The sequence below is a fragment of the Nicotiana tabacum genome, chromosome 3 (genome assembly GCF_000715075.1).
Source record: "Nicotiana tabacum cultivar K326 chromosome 3, ASM71507v2, whole genome shotgun sequence".
Taxonomy (NCBI): Eukaryota; Viridiplantae; Streptophyta; class Magnoliopsida; order Solanales; family Solanaceae; genus Nicotiana; species Nicotiana tabacum.
Window position 1 is genome coordinate 63,866,023 of NC_134082.1, and position 18,961 is coordinate 63,884,983.

An 18,961-nucleotide genomic window follows, 5' to 3' on the forward strand; every position below is an offset into this window, starting at 1 on the left:
ATTGTTAAGTTAAATTCTAAGGTTTCAATGATGACAATGCTCACTTACCTTGTTTTACAGGAATCATCAAAAGGAAAGAAAACCAATGCGAAGTTGTCCAAAGATGTGATTGCTAAATTAATGGACAAGAAGAAGGAATCAAAAATCAGCAAATCCAGTTGGCCTCAATCAAGAAAATCATATCATATATCAAGGTGTTATTGCCGGTAAATATTCATTATTCTTAAATAAGCTCAATAAAAGGCTTGATTGTCTTGTTAATGAAAGTTGTGACAAGAAAAGTCATGATCGAATCCGGCCCTTCCCAACAACAGGATTCGAAGAGGCACCCCTTGGGTCAAATCCCTTTAAAGATCTCGTGGCTTTATTTTCGGTCAAGGCTCAACAGCTCTTTCCTCTCCTATAAGAAGTTTGCTAAGATCAAATAGAGACTTGCACAACCACACACATTATTTTCTAAGTCTCTCTACTTCTTAGCCTAAATACTGTAATCCTTAGTTTACTAGTGTCTCAAAAGATAAGAAGAGTTAGAACAGAAAAAAGAGAGTTGTGTCACTATTCAAGATTCATTGCTGCTGTATTTTGTTAGTGGTGAACGAATCAAAACCATTTGTACCGTAATACTTTAAATATCTAAAGAGAAACATTGTGAACCAAGGGAAACTGGATGTAAGTACCACAGCGGTACCGAACTAGTATAAAATCATTGCGTGTCATTCTCTCCATTTACTATTATTTTACATTCTACTCTCAATCTAGTCAACTAAAATCATCGTTAGTCGGCTAATTTTTAATAGGCCACAATTCTCTCCCTCCCCTATTGTACTTTCAGTAAATATCTAATGGTCATATCATTTTATCAATTTTAGCCTAAAAAATAAAATAAAAATAGAAGCATTAGCTGCTTTTTTTGCGAGATAGAACTGATTAAACTAACATTCCACTATTAGAATAAATCAATCAGGATAAAAAATTATGATGTTTTTGCTATAGGATAAAGCTTTAAAAGGAATGTCTACCGGGCATATGACAGAAGAGCAAAGAGAACTAATCTTGAACTCTTGCCTAAAAAGTATGGCGGGCTTGGCATTCTCCAAACATATCCCAAAAATATGGCCTTGTTAACAAGTCTCGCTTGGTGATTCTCCACTAATCCCCACAGCTATGGACTCAAATACTGCAGGGCAAATACTATTTCCCTCGTTCCATACCACCCCATACCAGAGCCTACATCTCCAAATCGCATAACTCTCCACCTGGAAGAGCCTGACGAAAGCCCTGCCCTTATGCCAAAAAGGTACCTCCTGAACAATTACATCGTGTACAAAAATAAACCTTTGGAATGATCAATGGATTTCACCCCACTTCTCCTTAAGACAACTTATCCACGAACCCCTTCATCAATCTTCTCTCACCCTGAACCACATCTTTACCCCCACCAAACTTTGACCTAACCTTACTCTCCTTTGTTCTACCAACCCATATTCGACTCCTTATTCACAACACCTACCCAAACGTTGACACCACTACGGATGACTCCCCCCACCGGCACCCTACCTCCGATGGACATTTTTACACTTTATATGTTTATCGTCTATTCCTTCTTACTCAACCTCACACTCCCACCTCCTTCCCCCATTACTGGATATGGACCATCCCTACTCTTAATAAAATTAAATATTTTCTTTGGCTTCTTCTACACTAAGCTTTACCCACACGACAACTGTTAGCATTACATCATCCCTCGAGCACACTGTACTTTCTGCTCCCACCCTTCCCAAGATTTATTGCATATCTTCACTGCATGCCCATGGGCCGCTCATATTTGGAATCACTTCCAACTATCCATAGCACTGGATAACCATGCACGTTGGCTGCAACACCTATGTACCTCCTCAAAATCGATTAGTCTCCGATCTACTCTCTCCCACCATCCTACCATTCCTCTAAGGAGCATTGCTCCATTCATTATATGGAATATTTGGCTGACACGTAATCATAACTTATTCAACCATGACACCATCCTTGTCAACCCCACAATAGTTTCCATCCAAGCAACTGAACATGCTTATCTACACACCAATTTACCAAATCCACGCCCACACCTCCCCATTTAGGTCAAATGGATGACACCACCTCCACATACCTACAAACTCAATATCGATGGTGCTTTCGATCCCTGCTCTAAATGTGGAGGGGTGGGTGGAGCCATTCGTAATCATGTTGGCACATGGATCATTGGCTACTCAAAATTCTTGTACCACATGACAGTCCTGCAAGCTGAATTGCTTGCCCTTTTTATGGATTACAACTTGCTATTACCAACAACTTGCTACCGCTCATAGTGGAAACTGACTCGCAGATACTTCTCACCCTACTACCCAATGGTATTCCCAAATACTCACATCTATTTGATGCTTGCAGGTTGATGTTGTGTGACTTACATATGCCACAGCTCCAGCATATCTACAGGGAGGATAATACCGTTGCAGATGCATTGGCACATTTTGGCAAGGAGCTCAGTCCTACACAGGCTCCTGATGTTTTAGTTTTTGATAACCCTCCACCTTTTGTTTTACCGTACTTACTTCTGGACTCACAGGGCACTGTTACTTTACGTTCCATTCCCTCTTTTGTAACGCCTATGTTTTAAATCAATAAAATTCTTGTTCTTAGCCAAAGAAAAAAGTCTTGAACTTAGAAATATTATGTTTATTTGCGCATAAATGCTGGTCAAGCCATCTAACTTGTACTTAATAAACTTGAAGTAAAATTTACAGCTAAAGATTCAAATAAAAATCCTTAGAGAAGGGGAGCCAATCAAGACAGATTTAAGTTGTTTTAATTCTTTTGTAAGTTCAATTTGAAGATAATATGACATTCGGAGATTAGGATTACAACACAACATTAAATGTATACGACTTTAGGGTTATCGAACTTCATCGTTTCTACAAAATAAACTAAAAAAAATAAAATTAATTCTACTCCTAGCAGGATATGGCGATGCTTCAGATTTTCGAGGACATGACACTTGATAGGAACATGTGGAGGTCGAGTATTAGGGTTGTAGGCTAGGAGGTAGTTGAGTCTTGCCTTATGCCATAACTTTGGGAGACTAGTTTGGTAGGGATACTATTTTGCTTTTGCTTTGTATCATTCCTCTTGATTTCATGTTAGTTCTTATTTTTCATATATATATATATATTTCATATTATTTCTGTGGTGTTACTGATATTGTTTTCTTTTGTCCTTTTGTCTTCTTGAGTCGAGGGTCTTTCGGAAACAACCTCTTTACTCCTTCGGGGTAGGGGTAAGATCTGCGTACACACTACCATTCTCAGACCCCACTAGTAAAATTTCACTGGGTTGTTGTTGTTGTACTCCTAGCAAGATTGAAGGTTGTCAATTTTTCCGTTTCTTAATACTTTCATCTCTCGGAATCATGTATGGAGACTCTGGAAGACTGGAACTAAGATGACCAGCTACAATAATAGATACTTACTTTGGTAACTTATAAATGAAATAAATAACTTTTTGGAATCACTTACAATACACTGATAGTATGCACGTAAAGTAAGAGATTATATCCGTTAGTCTTTCAAGTCAAAACACGCATAGTTAAAGATATGATGCACCACAAAGTATTATTTCCTTATTAGATAGGATTATGATTCTTCCTGGCCGCTAATTTCTTGATTAAATCAATTTCTTCACGCCTACTCGGACATCAATTTCTTAATTGTGTGCACCCACGAACAGGAAACACAGGAGCGGATAGATGATTGTTAAGAATATAATTAAATAAATAAAAGTGTGATATCTCTAATAATTTAATCTTCTAAATGAGATGGTCACAAACTTCAACATGGTTGTATACGGTGAAATCGGAGGAACCAATTTCTCATTGATAAGGCATCTCGGAAGATCGCTTCGAAGGCTCGAGACCACGGACCGAGTACCCTCCCTCGAGGTCCATCGACACCCGACCTAGGGATAACGTGGTCGCGACCCTAACAGATATGGGGAGTTCCCAAGGAGTGCAGTCAGGACCGGCAAAATCTGTCAGGCTAGTCTGAGTCTGCATCATGAAGTTAGCCAGCTGTCTCATCCCAATTTCTTTACCATTTAATGTATTTTGTACTATGTTTGGATTACCCTCCTATAAAAAGGGAATCCTTGACACTTTGTAAGGGTCGATTATTGTTCCAGCTGCTCCATAAAAAATATAGAAGAACACACTCTTTGCTCTCTCACACTCTCTTGATATTATTGCTTTCATTTATTATTTTCATACTTGTTCTTCATTTATTGCTTATCATTGGCCATAAAGATCCTCCCTCAGTTATCCCATAACTGTTATCCTTACCCTGATTTCCGTCAATAGCTCGTAACCGAACCTTGAGATCGACCTTGAGGCCCGGAATTGACAAACCCGAGGCTCCGAGTAACCAACCTATCGATTTGATTATAGCTCTCTCCTTTACTTTATTTCGTCTTTAAATCTCATATACTTAGCATCAACTGCTTAACAAACTAGCATAAAAATAGATCACGTATTTTTAGAGTCCTATCAACAAATTTAATTGTTATTACCATTTTTACGGTAAACAGTTTGGCGCCCGCCGTGGGGCTAAAAACAATAGTGATTATTTTCTTGTTGGTTTCCTCACTCAACGCAAGTTATCTTTCACATTTTTTCTTGTCCAAGATCTTCGATTTCAGGTCAATATATCTAACTCAATGAATGGAGGCGAAAACAACGATCTCGAGGACCACGGGGAGAACGGTGTGGATGTTCCGGGTGGTGGTGTGCTACCACAAAACCCTGGGAATTTGCCTAAACCAATCCTCGTGGACGCAGTCTCGCGCGACGTCCAACGCATCGATATAAGCTCGCATACCAACAAGAGCGTGCGTCAAGGAGATCCACAAGAAGCTTAGAAACTCCCGACCAGGGAAGAACGTGAGGTTAGCCTTCACGTTATTTTTGAAATACTGTAGGCACAACAGCTAGCTATTGCTCAGCTGTAAGTCAACAGAAAACTCCCAGCATGGTAGCACTAGGGATAGCTCCCCCAGCTGAACAGGTACCGAAGAGATCAAGCAATAACAGGTCGATGACCGATCCCGCCATCGTAAAAATGCTCGAGGACCTCACCAGGAGGATCGAGTCGGGTGAGAAGATGATAGAAGCCAATGACAAAAAGGTCAAAACTTACAACTCCAGGGTCGACCAAATTCCGGGCGCATCCTCGGTCTTGAAAGGCGTGGATTCGAAGAAGTTCATACAAAGGCCGTTCCCCGAGGAAGCGGCCCCGAAACCCATTCCAAAGAAGTTCAAAATGTCGGAACTCCCAAAATACAACGAGACCTCAGATCCCAATGAGCACGTTACTGCATACACTTGTGCAGTAAAGGGCAATGATATAAGGGATGATGAGATCGAGTCCATCCTGCTAAAGAAGTTTAGGGAAACACTCTCGAAGGGGGCCATGATGTGGTATCACAACCTAGCCCCTAACTCCATAGATTCATTTACCATGCTAGCAGTCTCCTTCATAAAAGCACATGTCGGTGCCATCAAAGTAGCAACGAAGAAATTCGACATGTTCAAAATCAAATAGAGAGGGAACGAAATGCTGCGAGAGTTCGTATCTCACTTCCAAATGGAACAGATGGAGCTACTACCAGTCTCCGACAACTGGGAAGTGCAAGCTTTCACTCAAGGTCTGAACGAACAAAGCTCGGCAGCTTCAAAACATTTGAAACAGAATTTGATCGAATATCCCGTTGTGACCTAGTCAAACGTCCACAACCGATGCCAGTCGAAGAGAAGGGCCGAAGATGACCAGCTGGGAGCCCCCTCGGGCTCAGTATATCCAAGTAGGTTTCCGACAAAGGAACCAAAACCGAACAAAGAAAGATACCAGCTATGCACTGAAGACAGGAAGAACACCCCAAAGCGCAATCCACCTCGTAATGATCAAAGGATAGATCGAGGACAAGATCCTCGGGGACCCATCAGCAAAGCCAGATTTGATAGGAACACGGGGCCAACGGGGGAACCTCATTTATCAGAATACAACTTCAACATCGATGTATCAGACATCGTGTTCTCCATCAGTAATATCAGAGAAACCTGATTGAACAAAGTAAAAAGCCAAAGAGTAATCAAGCACACCTTCGATTAAACTTGATTAAACAAAGTAAAAAACTGTACAACATCCTCATCTCGAGTAATTAGGACATATCGTTCCTCGAAACATCGCCGGCACATCCCATACTATGGTATAACCATCTCCATTTTTATTACATATTTCAGACTAACCCTTATGCAGGCGCCCGATCAAAGCAGTCAGAGCGCTAACCCATCTTGAAGACCTTAAGGTTTTAAAGTATCCATTGCACTTTTTTCCTTCGACCGAGTTTTTATCCTGAAAAGGGTTTTACCGGCAAGGTTTTTAACTAGGAAACATTTGCATGCTGCCTAAGGGAGACTCAACAAGTGTCCGAGGCTTCTTTTGCAATCAATCTCGAACACTCAGGGGCATCCCCCCCTCCCGAAGTTCATCCACTCGAAAAAGCCTAGAGACGTCGAATTGGGTCCCTATAGGAAAATGATGTACCGGGCCACGTACCGTGTCCGTAGCCAAGCCACCGACGGAAAAAACGTGTACACTTATACCAAATAATTGAAGAATATTTGTTATCAAAGCATCTCACACTCAAAAAGAGGCTCAGCACCTTCGCAAAAACAAGTCCTCCGCCAAAAACATCCCAAACACTCGGGGACTGGCGTCAATAATTCAACACCTAAACGACCTTCGGGTTGGGAATCCAAAATCATAAGCCCTCAGATAAGGCAACACGGAAATAGCAAAACATCTCCAACATCGAAAGTACCCCGAATACTCAGGGACTGGCATCAAAATCTCAAAAAATAAAAATGCACGACCTCAGGGTCAGGATCTCCAAAATTGTAAGCCCTCGACGAGGCAATGCAAAGTTTGCAAAAATGGCTCCCGAGTCAAGAAACTCTTGACGACTCGGGGAATACCGTCAAAGCACCACTTTCATCGACTTAACAAAACCCGAGGCCATAAGACCCAGAGCGGGCAGACTCGATCTCGAAAGACCTACATAAGGCAGCAATCATATCTGTAAGACCTCAACGACATGTAAAACCTATAAGACCTCAACGGCATGTAAAACTGTAAGACCTTAACGGCATGTAAAACTTGTAAAACCTCACTAAAGGCATAGACCTGATCCCACAGTTTCGGCTATATATCGAACTTGTAAGACCGCTAAAAAGGCATACCCTCGATATAGATGCCAATACTACTTAACTTGGAACTCAAAGGCTCTGGACAAACACAAGTGACTCTGGTCACACAACTATACCAGCTGAACTAATGCGACTCGGGGATGCTCGACCGTTGCTACAAGGTGTAAGAGCCATTGTCACCAGCCCATACAGGCCTTCAAATTACTCCGAATCTACTTCGTAAAGAACCGGTTAAACAGGCTATCTTCGGCATAGGCAAAAAAGCTTTGACAATGTCAGCTCCAAATCACAGGCTTCGAGCTACTCAGCCTCCGAGCCAAACCTCCTGAGGTGCTTGAACATTGCCGCAAGTTACTCGAAATCGAGGTTTTTCCCGAACCGACAACGAATCAGGCAAATATTACTTCAAAAGTCCTTAACAAGAGGAAAATAAAGCCTAAATAAATGGTCGCATCGACCAAGCGCATAAGAGACATTGTCGCCAGCCTAATAAGCCTCAGGGCCATATGCACAAAAGGTCACATCGACCTAAAGCGTAAGAGCCATTGTCGCCAGCTTGAAATCTGAAAACTTGAGGGTCAAAATGAACTCGAGTCGTAACCCGATTCGGAGACCGGAACCAAAATAGTTAACTAAATATGCCTGAGAGTAAGGCATAAGAGCCATTGTCGCCAGCCCACATACACTAGAAGGTCGCATCGTCCCACGGCGTAAGAGCCATTATTGCCAGCCCTAATTAAAAGGTCGCATCGACCAAAAGCATAAGAGCCACTGTCGCTAGCCTAAAGATCAGCCATTGGAAGGCCAAATAAGCTTGATTCGATGCCCGACTCAAGGACTACGCCCAAAGCAGATGGTCTAATTATGCCTAAAAGTGAAAGTGCGTAAGAGCCTACGGGCCAGTCTAACGAGCCCCAGGTCCATATCATGACTCTAAGGATTCCTACCAACTTGAAGACCTGTCCAATGGCCAAATTCAAGATAGTAAGAGATACAAAGGAATAAAGCTGCAAGGTTTTCTTTCATATACATATGTGAAAAAGTTCAATCTCCGTCTACAAACATGCTTCGAAAATACTACATACAGATGGCAAAATCTATGCCCTCCCAGGGGCTACGGCCTGCCGGCCTCATCTTCACTTTCTTCGGCATCAGGAAAAAGCAACCGAGCATCACGCTCATCCACCCTAGCTAGAGACAATTCCTCCGAGAGGGCGAAGCCCGTAGCACAGATCTCTTCGAGGGTCTTTCTTCGAGATTTGTAGTGAGCATATTCTTCAACCCTCCCTTTACAGTCGCAGATCCTTCTCAGCTCATCTTAAGTATCGGCAGCATCCTTTGAATAGATCGCCATCTCCCTGTCAGCCTTAGTCCAGCTTATCGCAGCTTCTGCCCGAGCATCGATGATCTCAGCCCTGACCTTCAAAAGCTCGGACTCAAGCTTTGCAATCATGTCTGTCTGAACTAAAGCATTATCATAGGCTAAGCGGAGTTGAACTTCAAAAGCAGGAACTTTAGCCAGAGCATCCTTCCCCTCTAAAGCCTGAGCCTCCGCTCGAGCTCTCAGCTCATCATATTCACGCCTGGCCCGACCAACTTCATCTCGAAGACGCTCTAGGGCCTCCGTCTTTTTCTGCAACTGAAATAAACTAAGTATTAGCCTCAGGAACTAGGAGGCGGGATGCAGGCTCACCCAGGACAGAAAATTACCTGCTCCTTCAGATGGTTCTCGTAGTTCAAGCTCCGACCCACCTCATACTGCAAGTGTGCCAGCTCGACTTTCTTTTTCTCACAAAGGAGCCTAAGGTATCTCTCCTCATCCGGAGCTTTATATAGCCTAACTTCACAACGAAGCAGCCCAGACTTAAGCTTGTCGAACGCCTGCAAAAGAAAGCCCAATAAGAAAGGAAAGGCGCGAAGCTCGAAAGACCTATGCAGAAACTCACCATAAAGTAAAGCCGCTGGTCTTCCTTAAAGGCAGAGCGCACACCTGCCAATCTAGTTCCTTCAGCCCTGAAAGATTCGACTACGGTCGAAGCACGATTGCACGGTGTACGCGACCCTGGGTTCCTAGTATCTCCCAAAGTATTATCGATGGAAAACGAAGGCGACAGCGACGGAGAAACCCTCTTTCCAGAACTGGGAGTCGCGGACACGATAGGCTCGGATGTGCTTTTGCTTCGAAGCCTCGGTACTGCTCTGCCTTACTTTGAGCAACATCGCCCTATGAAAGCACCTCTCGTTCATTGATACTGTTCTTCAGCCTAGAAGTTGGCAACCCTTCCCCCTCTCCGAAAGAGCACGGCCTCGCCTCGAAAGTCTCTCTAATGCCTACAACAATAAGATTAATGCACGTAAAGGGTATATGTTTCTCCACATGAAAGAATGGAAAGGAATGAATAACACAGCGGTCACCATGGTATTTTGCTTCCCATCTGCCCCAAGACAAAGCTCGCCACTTGCGCTCCTCATAGGTCGAGTGGGTCGCCAATTCTCGGACCCAATCCGGTAGATCAAGAACATTGCCCGATGCCCATGAAATCGCTGCGGGAAAAGAAAAGAAGGCACAGTTACGAAACTAGGCTTTTGTCATAGACAGAACTGAGAAAGCACAAGATGCACCACTTACGAGTATAATTCCATTCCTCAGGGAATGGCACAAGCTCTATGAGGATAATGTTAGCGGTTTGCACCCAGATGAAGCGACTCATCCACCCCCGATCTCTGTCTTCCTCGTCGTCAACAACAAAGGGCGTAGTCGGTCGGCATCGCAAGGTCAGCAGGCCTCGATGGTGGAAGGGTCGGTACAGCCTGATAAGATGACTATGAGTAAAGTCAAGCCCCTCCTTCTCCGCAAAAAAATTCATCATCAGCATCGTTCGCCAAAATGACGGATGGATCTGCGCCAAGGTAACCCGATACTCTAGGCAGAAGTAGAGCACAACCCTATCAAGGGGGCCTAATGTGAAAGGGTATATGTACATATTCAAGAATCCATCGGCACAATCCGTGATTCCCTTACCCAGGGGAAGTATCTGTGGTACTACATTTTCCCCCATCCACAATCTTTTCTCACTAACCCAAGATGTTTTTCTCCTATCGAAGAAACAACCTTCAAGTCATACTCTCGTTGGTCCTGAATGCCGGAGGCGGAGCTCTCCCTTCCCTGACGGACGGACCCCAACATAGCAGCCATGGCTATGACAAAATTAGAAAACTAAAGCGGGGATATGTGCAAGTGCATTACTGCTAGAGCAACGAAAGGCTAGCCCAGAAAAAGAAGGGCAACTGCTTAAAGTAGTAGGATCCCCTAAAAAGCAAAAAACGTCCATGTATATATATGGAAAAAAACGGCGACGATCTGCTTGCCTCAAAACCAGCTAAAAGTACCATTGCTAGTCCCGAGGTGGTACCCAACCTCGAGGACCTCCATCAGGACAAGGCTAGGCTCCAGGAAGCCGATGATACCTTTGCTAGCACCGAGGTAGTAGCCGACCTCGAGTATCTCCATCAAAAAGAAGTTAGGCTATAAAAGGCCAACAACATCATCGCCAGTCCTGTGGTGGTACCCGACTTCAAGGACCCCCATCAAACAGAAGTTAGGCTTTAAGGAGCCAACGATATCATCGCCAGTCCCGAGGTGATACCCGATCTCGAGGATCTCTATCAAAGAAAAGTTAAACTCCAGAGAGCCGACAACATCACTAATCCCGAGGTGGTACCCGACCTTAAGGACCTCCATCAGAACAAGGTTAGGCTCCAAAAAGCAGATAACATCTTCTCCAGTCCCGAGGTGGTACCTGACCTCGAGGACCTCCATCAGAACAAAGTTAAGCTCCAGGAAGCCAATAATGCCTTCTCTAGTCTCGAGGTAGTAAGTGACCTCGAGGACCTCCATCAGAAAGGATCTGGGCTTTAAAAGGTCAATGCCATCATCGTCGGTCCCGAGGCAATATCCGACCTCGAGGATCTCCATCCAAAATATGTTAGGCTACAAGAAGCCTTAAATAGCATTACAGATATCATCCTAAACCGGACAGCCCCTCATCTGGGACCCATCTACAATGCCTTAAGATTGCATACACTAAGTTCAAGACAAGTCTCCAAATGCCCCGGATCAACCCTCACTCGGGGACTATTCTCGAAGGTCTAAAGGTCGAGTCTTAGTTTAAGGGTTCAAAGCCCTACTTCTTCTCGACTCAAAGTAAGGGTCCTGACGTCCCGAGTTTATCGGATCAATCCAGGTTTGGCCTGAGGAACGGCAAAAGATCTCACAGGAAGCCGTTTTTATCAACTAAAGGACGGAAGGAATACTCGCACCCGGGTTCGGTATTAGCAACAACAGACAAATTCGTGCATGCAGAATCTCCACAAATGTAAAAGAATGTAGCAAGCATCAAAGATAAAAAAAATTGAGAAAATATCTCTGTATTTATGAACATTCAATTACAAAAGCCCACGAGGTGTCCTTACATTTGATTACAAAAGCCCACGAAGGGTCCTTACACATAAACAAAGAAGCATGAAGGTGTACATATAGTGAAAGCCTAGGGGCATAGACTATTCTCAAAGGTGTGTCCTCGACAACAACATTTTCGGGCATCATCTCCTCAGGCACACGTCCTCAAAGACAATATCTTCCAAGCACAATCTCGTCAGGAGTCTTATCTCTGTTCCCCAGAATGGCATCTTCAAAAGGGGAGACGACGAATAGGAAAGCGTTGGAGAAGAGCAAAGTGATGTGGAAGAGGCAGGAAGAAACGAAGAAGTGGCTGGGTGAAAAATCTGGCTAGTATGGATTTCACCAGGCTATTATTGTAAAGCCACTTCTTGAGACATTGCCCCGGTGCGGTATGAAACAGTTAGTAGGTGGTACCACCTCACCCCATGGAAAGCAAAGAGAGTAAGGCACCGCACCGGGTAATCATGGGAGGTGAGCAGCGGTGTATAATTCGAGCCCCTTCTTGAGCAGCGGTGTATAATCCGAGCCCCCTCTAGAGCAGCGGTGCATAATCCAAATATTTCCTCGAGTCGGAGGAAATCGTCCTTCTGTTCGTCAAACGACGTCAACAATAACAACAACAATAACAACAAAATAGCGTAATCTCGCTCAACCAGAGAAGGTCCAGGAGATAGGTCGTAGCATGCCTGATAAAAGTACCACCATACAATCTTGAGGCCATGGGCCTCAAACATGGTGAACGACAAAGAATAAAGATAGCGAGAAAGGAGGAATGGATAGGTACAGGAAGATACTTAGGTAAAAGGCTGATCCTAGGTGCCCCAAGCCAGAGTAGGCCAAAGTGAGGCTTAGAGTGAGATGTCGCCTCATACCTCAAATGTAATGACAGGAACATTCAATACGTCCCTGCGAGCTGAATCGATGGCGACATTATGGCCCTGAAGAATGAGAATCCGCAACAAACAAAATGACAAAACATTTCGGTAATCATAGAGGCTTGCATCATCAGTATGACATCATCACGGGAAGCCCAAAGTGTTGGATGTCAAAATCATTTCCTGTTGCTCCTCTCTAAGAAACGCGGGGACTATCTGTATATGGTGAAATAAAAGGAACCAATTTCTCGTTGATAAGGCATCTTGAAAGATCGCTTCGAAGGCTCGAGACCACGGACCGAGTACCCTCCCTTGAGGTCCATCGACACCCGACCTAGGGATAACGTGGTCGCGACCCCAATAGATATGGGGAGTTCCAATGGAGTGCAATCAGGACCGGCAAAATATGTCAGCTAGTCTGAAGCTAGTCTGAGCATGCATCATGAATTTAGCCAGCTGTCCCATCCCGATTTCTTTATTGTTAATGTATTTTGTACTATGTTGAGATTCTCCTCCTATAAAAAAGGGGTCTTTGACACTTTGTAAGGGTCGATTATTGTTTCAGGTGCTCCATAAGATAGAAGAATACACTCTTTGCTCTCTCACGCTCTCTTGATATTATTGCTTTCATTTCTTGTCTTCATACTTGTTCTTCATTTATTGCTTATCATTGACCATAAAGAGTCTCCCTCAGTTATCCCATAACTGTTATCCCTACCCTGATTGCCCTTAATAGCTCGTAGCCGAGCCCTGAGATCGACCTCGAGGCCCAAAATCGACAAGCCCGAGGCCCCGAGTAACCGACCTATCGGTTTGATTATAGCTCTCTCCTTTACTTTATTTCGTCTCTAAATCTCATAAACTTAGCATAACTGTCTAACAAACTAACATAAAAATAGATCACGTAATTTTAGAGTTCTATCAACAAATTTAATTGTTATTACCATTTTCACGGTAAACAATAGTATCAGAGCAGGCAAAGATCCTGAGTTTGAGTCTCACCGTCATCCATTATGAAAAAAAAAATTCACAATCATACTGCACACTTCAATAATGATGAAGTGATTCTTTTCACTCATTACAAAAACAATATGTTTACGCAATAATACATATGTATAATATTCTCAACGGCTAGCTATTATTCCTTGGACATTTCTTCCTCCTCTCTTTCTTCTTAATTCCTCCTCATTTATCAAATATGCAAATGCCAATATCACGGTTAGAAGTTGAACTCAGCAAGTCATCCAACTTAGGTCCTTCTTCTCTTCCACTCTGTAATAACAGCATTCCCAAATCCGAACCATTGTGAGGTTCATAGCTCGAAACACCGTCGTCATCATGGCTCAACTGATAAGCAACAAACTTGTCGAGTGCCCTCCAGTCCGTTACTCTATCATTGACATTCTTATTTATCTTACTCCTTTTCGTTATCTGCTGATCATCTTCGTCGCGGTTATTCTCAGAGACAAGTGACATGGAACTAGGCCTTTTCATGAGTGGCAGAGAAGGGCTTTCTAGCTGTGGAAGCTGAACAAACTGGTCTGAATGTAAAAAGTTGAAACTACTATTGTTATTGGCTTCTATTTCTTGCTTGCATAGTAAATTCTGGCTCATGAAATTTCCAGTAGGAGGCTGTCTTGGGATATACTCAAGGGGATCCACAATAGAGCTGACTCCACTTGATTCTTCATAAAAATAATTTGATTCCCATCCTTCCTCATTATTGATCTTTGCTTGGCCTGTGTTTCTCTTCTTAAATGCTCGGCAAACCACCCAACCTTCTTCCTGCAAAAATTGAACTAAAGTTAGTTAATCCTTCGTTTCATTTTACATGATGGTGTTTGTCTGAATATTGAGTTTAAATAAAAAACGAAGACTTTTGACGCAAAAGTTAAAGTGTTGCACATACAAAAAATGCCTCTTTTTTGTCATGATAAACATGTAAGAGAGTGTCATTAGGGTAAAATTATATGAATATTATAATTAACTAGTTTCCAAATATATATAATTTTTGAACATACTAAAAAGAAAGAGTATGATTACACAAAATGAAATGGACAAGATAATTTACTTTGTAATGACAGCTCATCCAATTATTTTCACTTTTACTACTCCCTCCGTTTCAATTTATGTGAACCTATTTCCTTTCTAGTTCGTGTCAAAAAGAATGACCACTTTCCCTATTTGGAAACAATTTACCTTTATGCAATGATTTATAGCCACACAAAATATATGTGCTTCATTTTACACCACAAATTCAAAAGTCTTCTCTTTTTTCTTAAATTTCGTGCCCAGTCAAATGGGTTCACATAAATTGAAACGGAGGGAGTATTTCTTTTTGACTTGGTGAAGAAACTTCATCTTCATAAAGTGCGTGTACATTTGGAAAAAAGAACGCGCTTTTATTTTCGTCTTTTCTGTTCTTAGTTTTGTTGGAGTGCATGCTTCTTTTGATTATGTAGTAAAGGAAGAAAGGAATAGTCTAATGTAGGCAGGGGTCTCAATGGATATTCGAAAATATGGGTTAAGTTGGACGGGTTGGGCTATGACCCATTCTTTAGCTCATTTTGACCTAACTCATCTTAGCTCAAGCATAGTTTAGACTGGGATGGGCAATAACTCATTTATTGATCTAACACATCTTGACCAACCCAAATTCATTCCAACCCGCCCATTCGGCCCCTAATCAAATGGAATGTAGGAGAGAGGAGAACTGTAATTTCTCTCTTTGAAGGTTGAATGGTTAAAAGCTCAACGATCGACCACGTACTATGAACTTCAAAGAAAGTCAGAACTAATTGAATTCCTAGGGTGGAATAAAGAGCCTTTGATAAATAGATAGTAGTAATAACGGAGTAGTTAATTAACCAAAAATTCAAACTTTATGAAATTACTTTTAGTTAGAATTGTTTAAGTTATATATATATTTTACATATTTTTTTACAAAAATTAATGTAATTTAACTTGTTGTAACATATTACAATATCTACTTTATTGTTAGGTTATATAAGAACATGTTAGTTATAGTAGACCATCACTTTTTGTTGTTGCAAGTAACTTAAATATGATGTAAAAATATACCGGTATACATAATTATTGCACATAAATTAAACTCTAATAATACATAAGATCCAAGTTGATTTATGCAATTATTTTTGGAGAATTATAAAATATTTTTTTTAGCTTTTCACTTGGTGTCATGTATTTATACTGGGATCCAATTAAATCTGGATTTGCGTTGAAAAATTTCACATTAGAAAATGAATCGCTCCTAACAAAGATGATTTCATACTCTAGATAAGAATGAAGAAGTATGTGGTATCTCTCTCCTTTGACATAGAAAGTGTGTAAAAAAGGAAATATGGTTTTTTTTTCGCACCAAATATGGTTTATACCTTTACGAGACTAGTCTGGTAGGGTTTTTACCTAAGATAATTAGTGTCATTGCTGTATTTTACTATTTCAGTGCATGACGTATTTAATAGCTATCGCTTTACTTTGCATCTTTCTTCTGGATTTCATATTCATATTTTTTTTTTGTATTATTTCTGTGGTGATACTAATATTCTTTGTTTTTGTCCTTTTGTTCTATTGAGCTGAGGGTCTTTCGGAAACAGCATCTCTACCCCTTCGGAGTAGGGGTAAATTCTGCGTACACACTACCCTTCCCAGACCCCATTAGTAGGGTTGCTGTTGTTGTTTTCTTATGATATTTATTTTCCACTCACTGTGTATGGGTGCAGAGAAGGAGGAGCCCAGAGATGTTTTTATTATTCCGTCTATCCCATTTTTTGTGACAGAGTTACTATTTGGAGAGTCATAGCAGTTTTTATTTTGTTTTGTTAATTATTACTATGGTTTATAGTACTTTTTACGTAGCTTCTAAATATATAAATCTTACTTTAGAAAAAACTTAAAGATTGATTTACGTCCGAATTAGCATCGAAAATTGGATAATTTGACCCTCGTAATTTGAATCCTCTCACATAAAGTAGGACGGAGGGAGTAGATGTTTTCAAAGATCAAGTTTAAATCTATAGTAAGTGAGAATTCTCAGAAAGGATTAATAAAAACTAAAATTGAAACTATATATACATGCCTGCGGAGGACTATTTTCTTCGGATTCGAGTCGATATTCATGCATGATCCAGTCAGATTTCTGGCCATTGGGTGCTCTTCCTCTATAAAACACCAGTGTTTTCCTCATCCCTATGAGTTTGGATTTATCGTACACTGCTTTGTCTCTTCCAGTAGCCTTCCAAAACCCTGCCAGGGTTGCCCTATTTGTTCTCGTCCCTGTCGGATACTTCTTATCTTTATGGCTGAAGAAATACCACTCGTTCTGTTCTTCATATCCGATCCGGCATTTATCTGCTCATTTCAATTACCATTGATTTAATTTTGACGATAAAATTTAAATGACAAGAAAAAAATCACTTAGATAAATAATAACTACATTAGGTAGAACCACAAATCTTTTGGGACATGTTTCAAAAGGGAATGCATTTTCGAGAAGACAAAGAGTAAACTGTCAAATCACCGCAGTAAAAAATCAGATAGTGGAACAAAACTAGCAGTGGATATCCATTCAGTTAGCTTAAATTGAACTCGTCGTTAGAAATTTGATGCTTCCTCAACAATTATTTTTACTAGAATGTCAAACTGAGAGTATTATTTGGCGGAGTTGGACGGCTGTTCCGCTATTAAGAACTTCTTTATTCTCTTATAGTTAAATAAATACAACTGACAAAGACTATTAGGAATTTAGGATCTGGTCATACCAGAGTCACTGTTGTTTATTTAACTAAGCTTAAAAAAAAAATTGGAAAATGTTCATGTGTCACAAGTTAGTTTGCAAGAAACCCTAATAAATCGTACCTTGAAGATCCCATGGCTCAATTCTGTAGAGATCAATGTCTCTAATAACATCAAGGTCAATCTTTTGGGCTGCAATTTTTTTTCTAAGATAGTATCCCACAAGCTCTTCATCCGTTGGATGAAACCGAAATCCTGGTGGAACACATGATGATGATTCATTTGTATCCATCATAACTCCTGTTTATTTACTCTGCATCAAATTCATCGCCAAGACTAGATCATTACAACTACATCTTCTTTACTTCATCATCTTTAAATCATAACCTAAGTAGTACCCACATATGTAAGATCGGTGAAAAGGTTAAAAAGTAAAGGGGATGATGTATCATGAACTCTACAAATGGAGAGGTGACAAATGTATTAACTCAGATATAATCATCACGCCATTTGGTGGTAAGCAACATCAAGTGTTTGTCTCTAGAAGTTTTTATTTATACAAATATGCGCGTGGTAATGTCCTTTTTACTTTCTTTTTTTTGTTGAGCTCTATTTGGGCGTGCAACATGCATGTTTTAATTTTAAAGTGAAGTTTAATTTTATACACAATAACATTGTAAATAAAATTACGTTATCAACTCAAGATAACTACAAGTAACTCACCATAATAAGTGAAACAAGTAATCTGATATGCATGTTGTGACAGATTAAATTATACTGACGGTGTAGAGAATAAGTTAAAATTTTAAAACTAGTGGTGGGGCTAAAGAGGAAGAGATTGAAAAGGAAAGAAAAACCAAATGATGAGGCTTTGCTATTGAGGAAAACCAAGGGGAAGAGTCAGCCGCTAGACCCTAATACTCTTGTGATTTGAAAGTATGAATAGAATTGAAGAAACGAGATGTAAAAGCTTGAGCTAATGATGATGTCTTGTGTGGTGTGAATGTACATAAATGATGCATGTAGAACGGACCCTTCACGACGATATTATAAACAAATACACTGTTATATCATACACGCCCCCACAAAATGGTCCTTCAATTCCAAGATCATTTAAAAATACAAGAAGGTGAAATTAAATTGCTTAGTTTAAGATTAAAAGGAAATTGATTAGTGTTTCTTTTCGGGGTCGACAGTAAGAGGACAAAAAAAAAAAAAAAAGAGAAAGAGAGAGAGAGAGAGAGAAGCCCTAGAAGCTGAATACTTTGTGGAAAATAGTCAAAAGAGTTTGTTGTCTGGTTTGCCCTAAAGAAGGTTGAGATTTGAGAGGGCAACAGGACAGCGGGGTCTGGGGGGTGTGGGATCGAGGATGACATTTATTCTCATCTAAAAAAATTACTATATGATCACTCAAAAAGATATTTATAGGTAACTAGTCAGAAAAAATAGAAGTAATAATCTATAAATAAAATATATTACCTGCTATAATAGGTTCAAATATAGTACTTTACTAATTAACAGTGAAAGAACGTTTTATGCCTTAAGGGTCGTTTAGTACTAGGGATAAGGATAATAATCTCG

General features: G+C 40.9%; 1 protein-coding gene across 1 annotated transcript; it reads right to left on the minus strand.

Annotated features, from left to right (window-relative positions):
* Positions 1-13,608: 13,608 nt before the first annotated feature.
* On the minus strand, positions 13,609-17,891 carry LOC107776067 (NAC domain-containing protein 37-like). Its single transcript, XM_016595876.2, has 3 exons — positions 17,504-17,891; positions 16,725-16,996; positions 13,609-14,410 (listed from the first exon to the last, which is right to left on the minus strand). The coding sequence occupies exons 1-3, from the start codon at positions 17,673-17,675 to the stop codon at positions 13,811-13,813; spliced, it is 1,044 nt and encodes a 347-aa protein (XP_016451362.1). The 5' UTR covers positions 17,676-17,891; the 3' UTR covers positions 13,609-13,810.
* Positions 17,892-18,961: the final 1,070 nt, after the last annotated feature.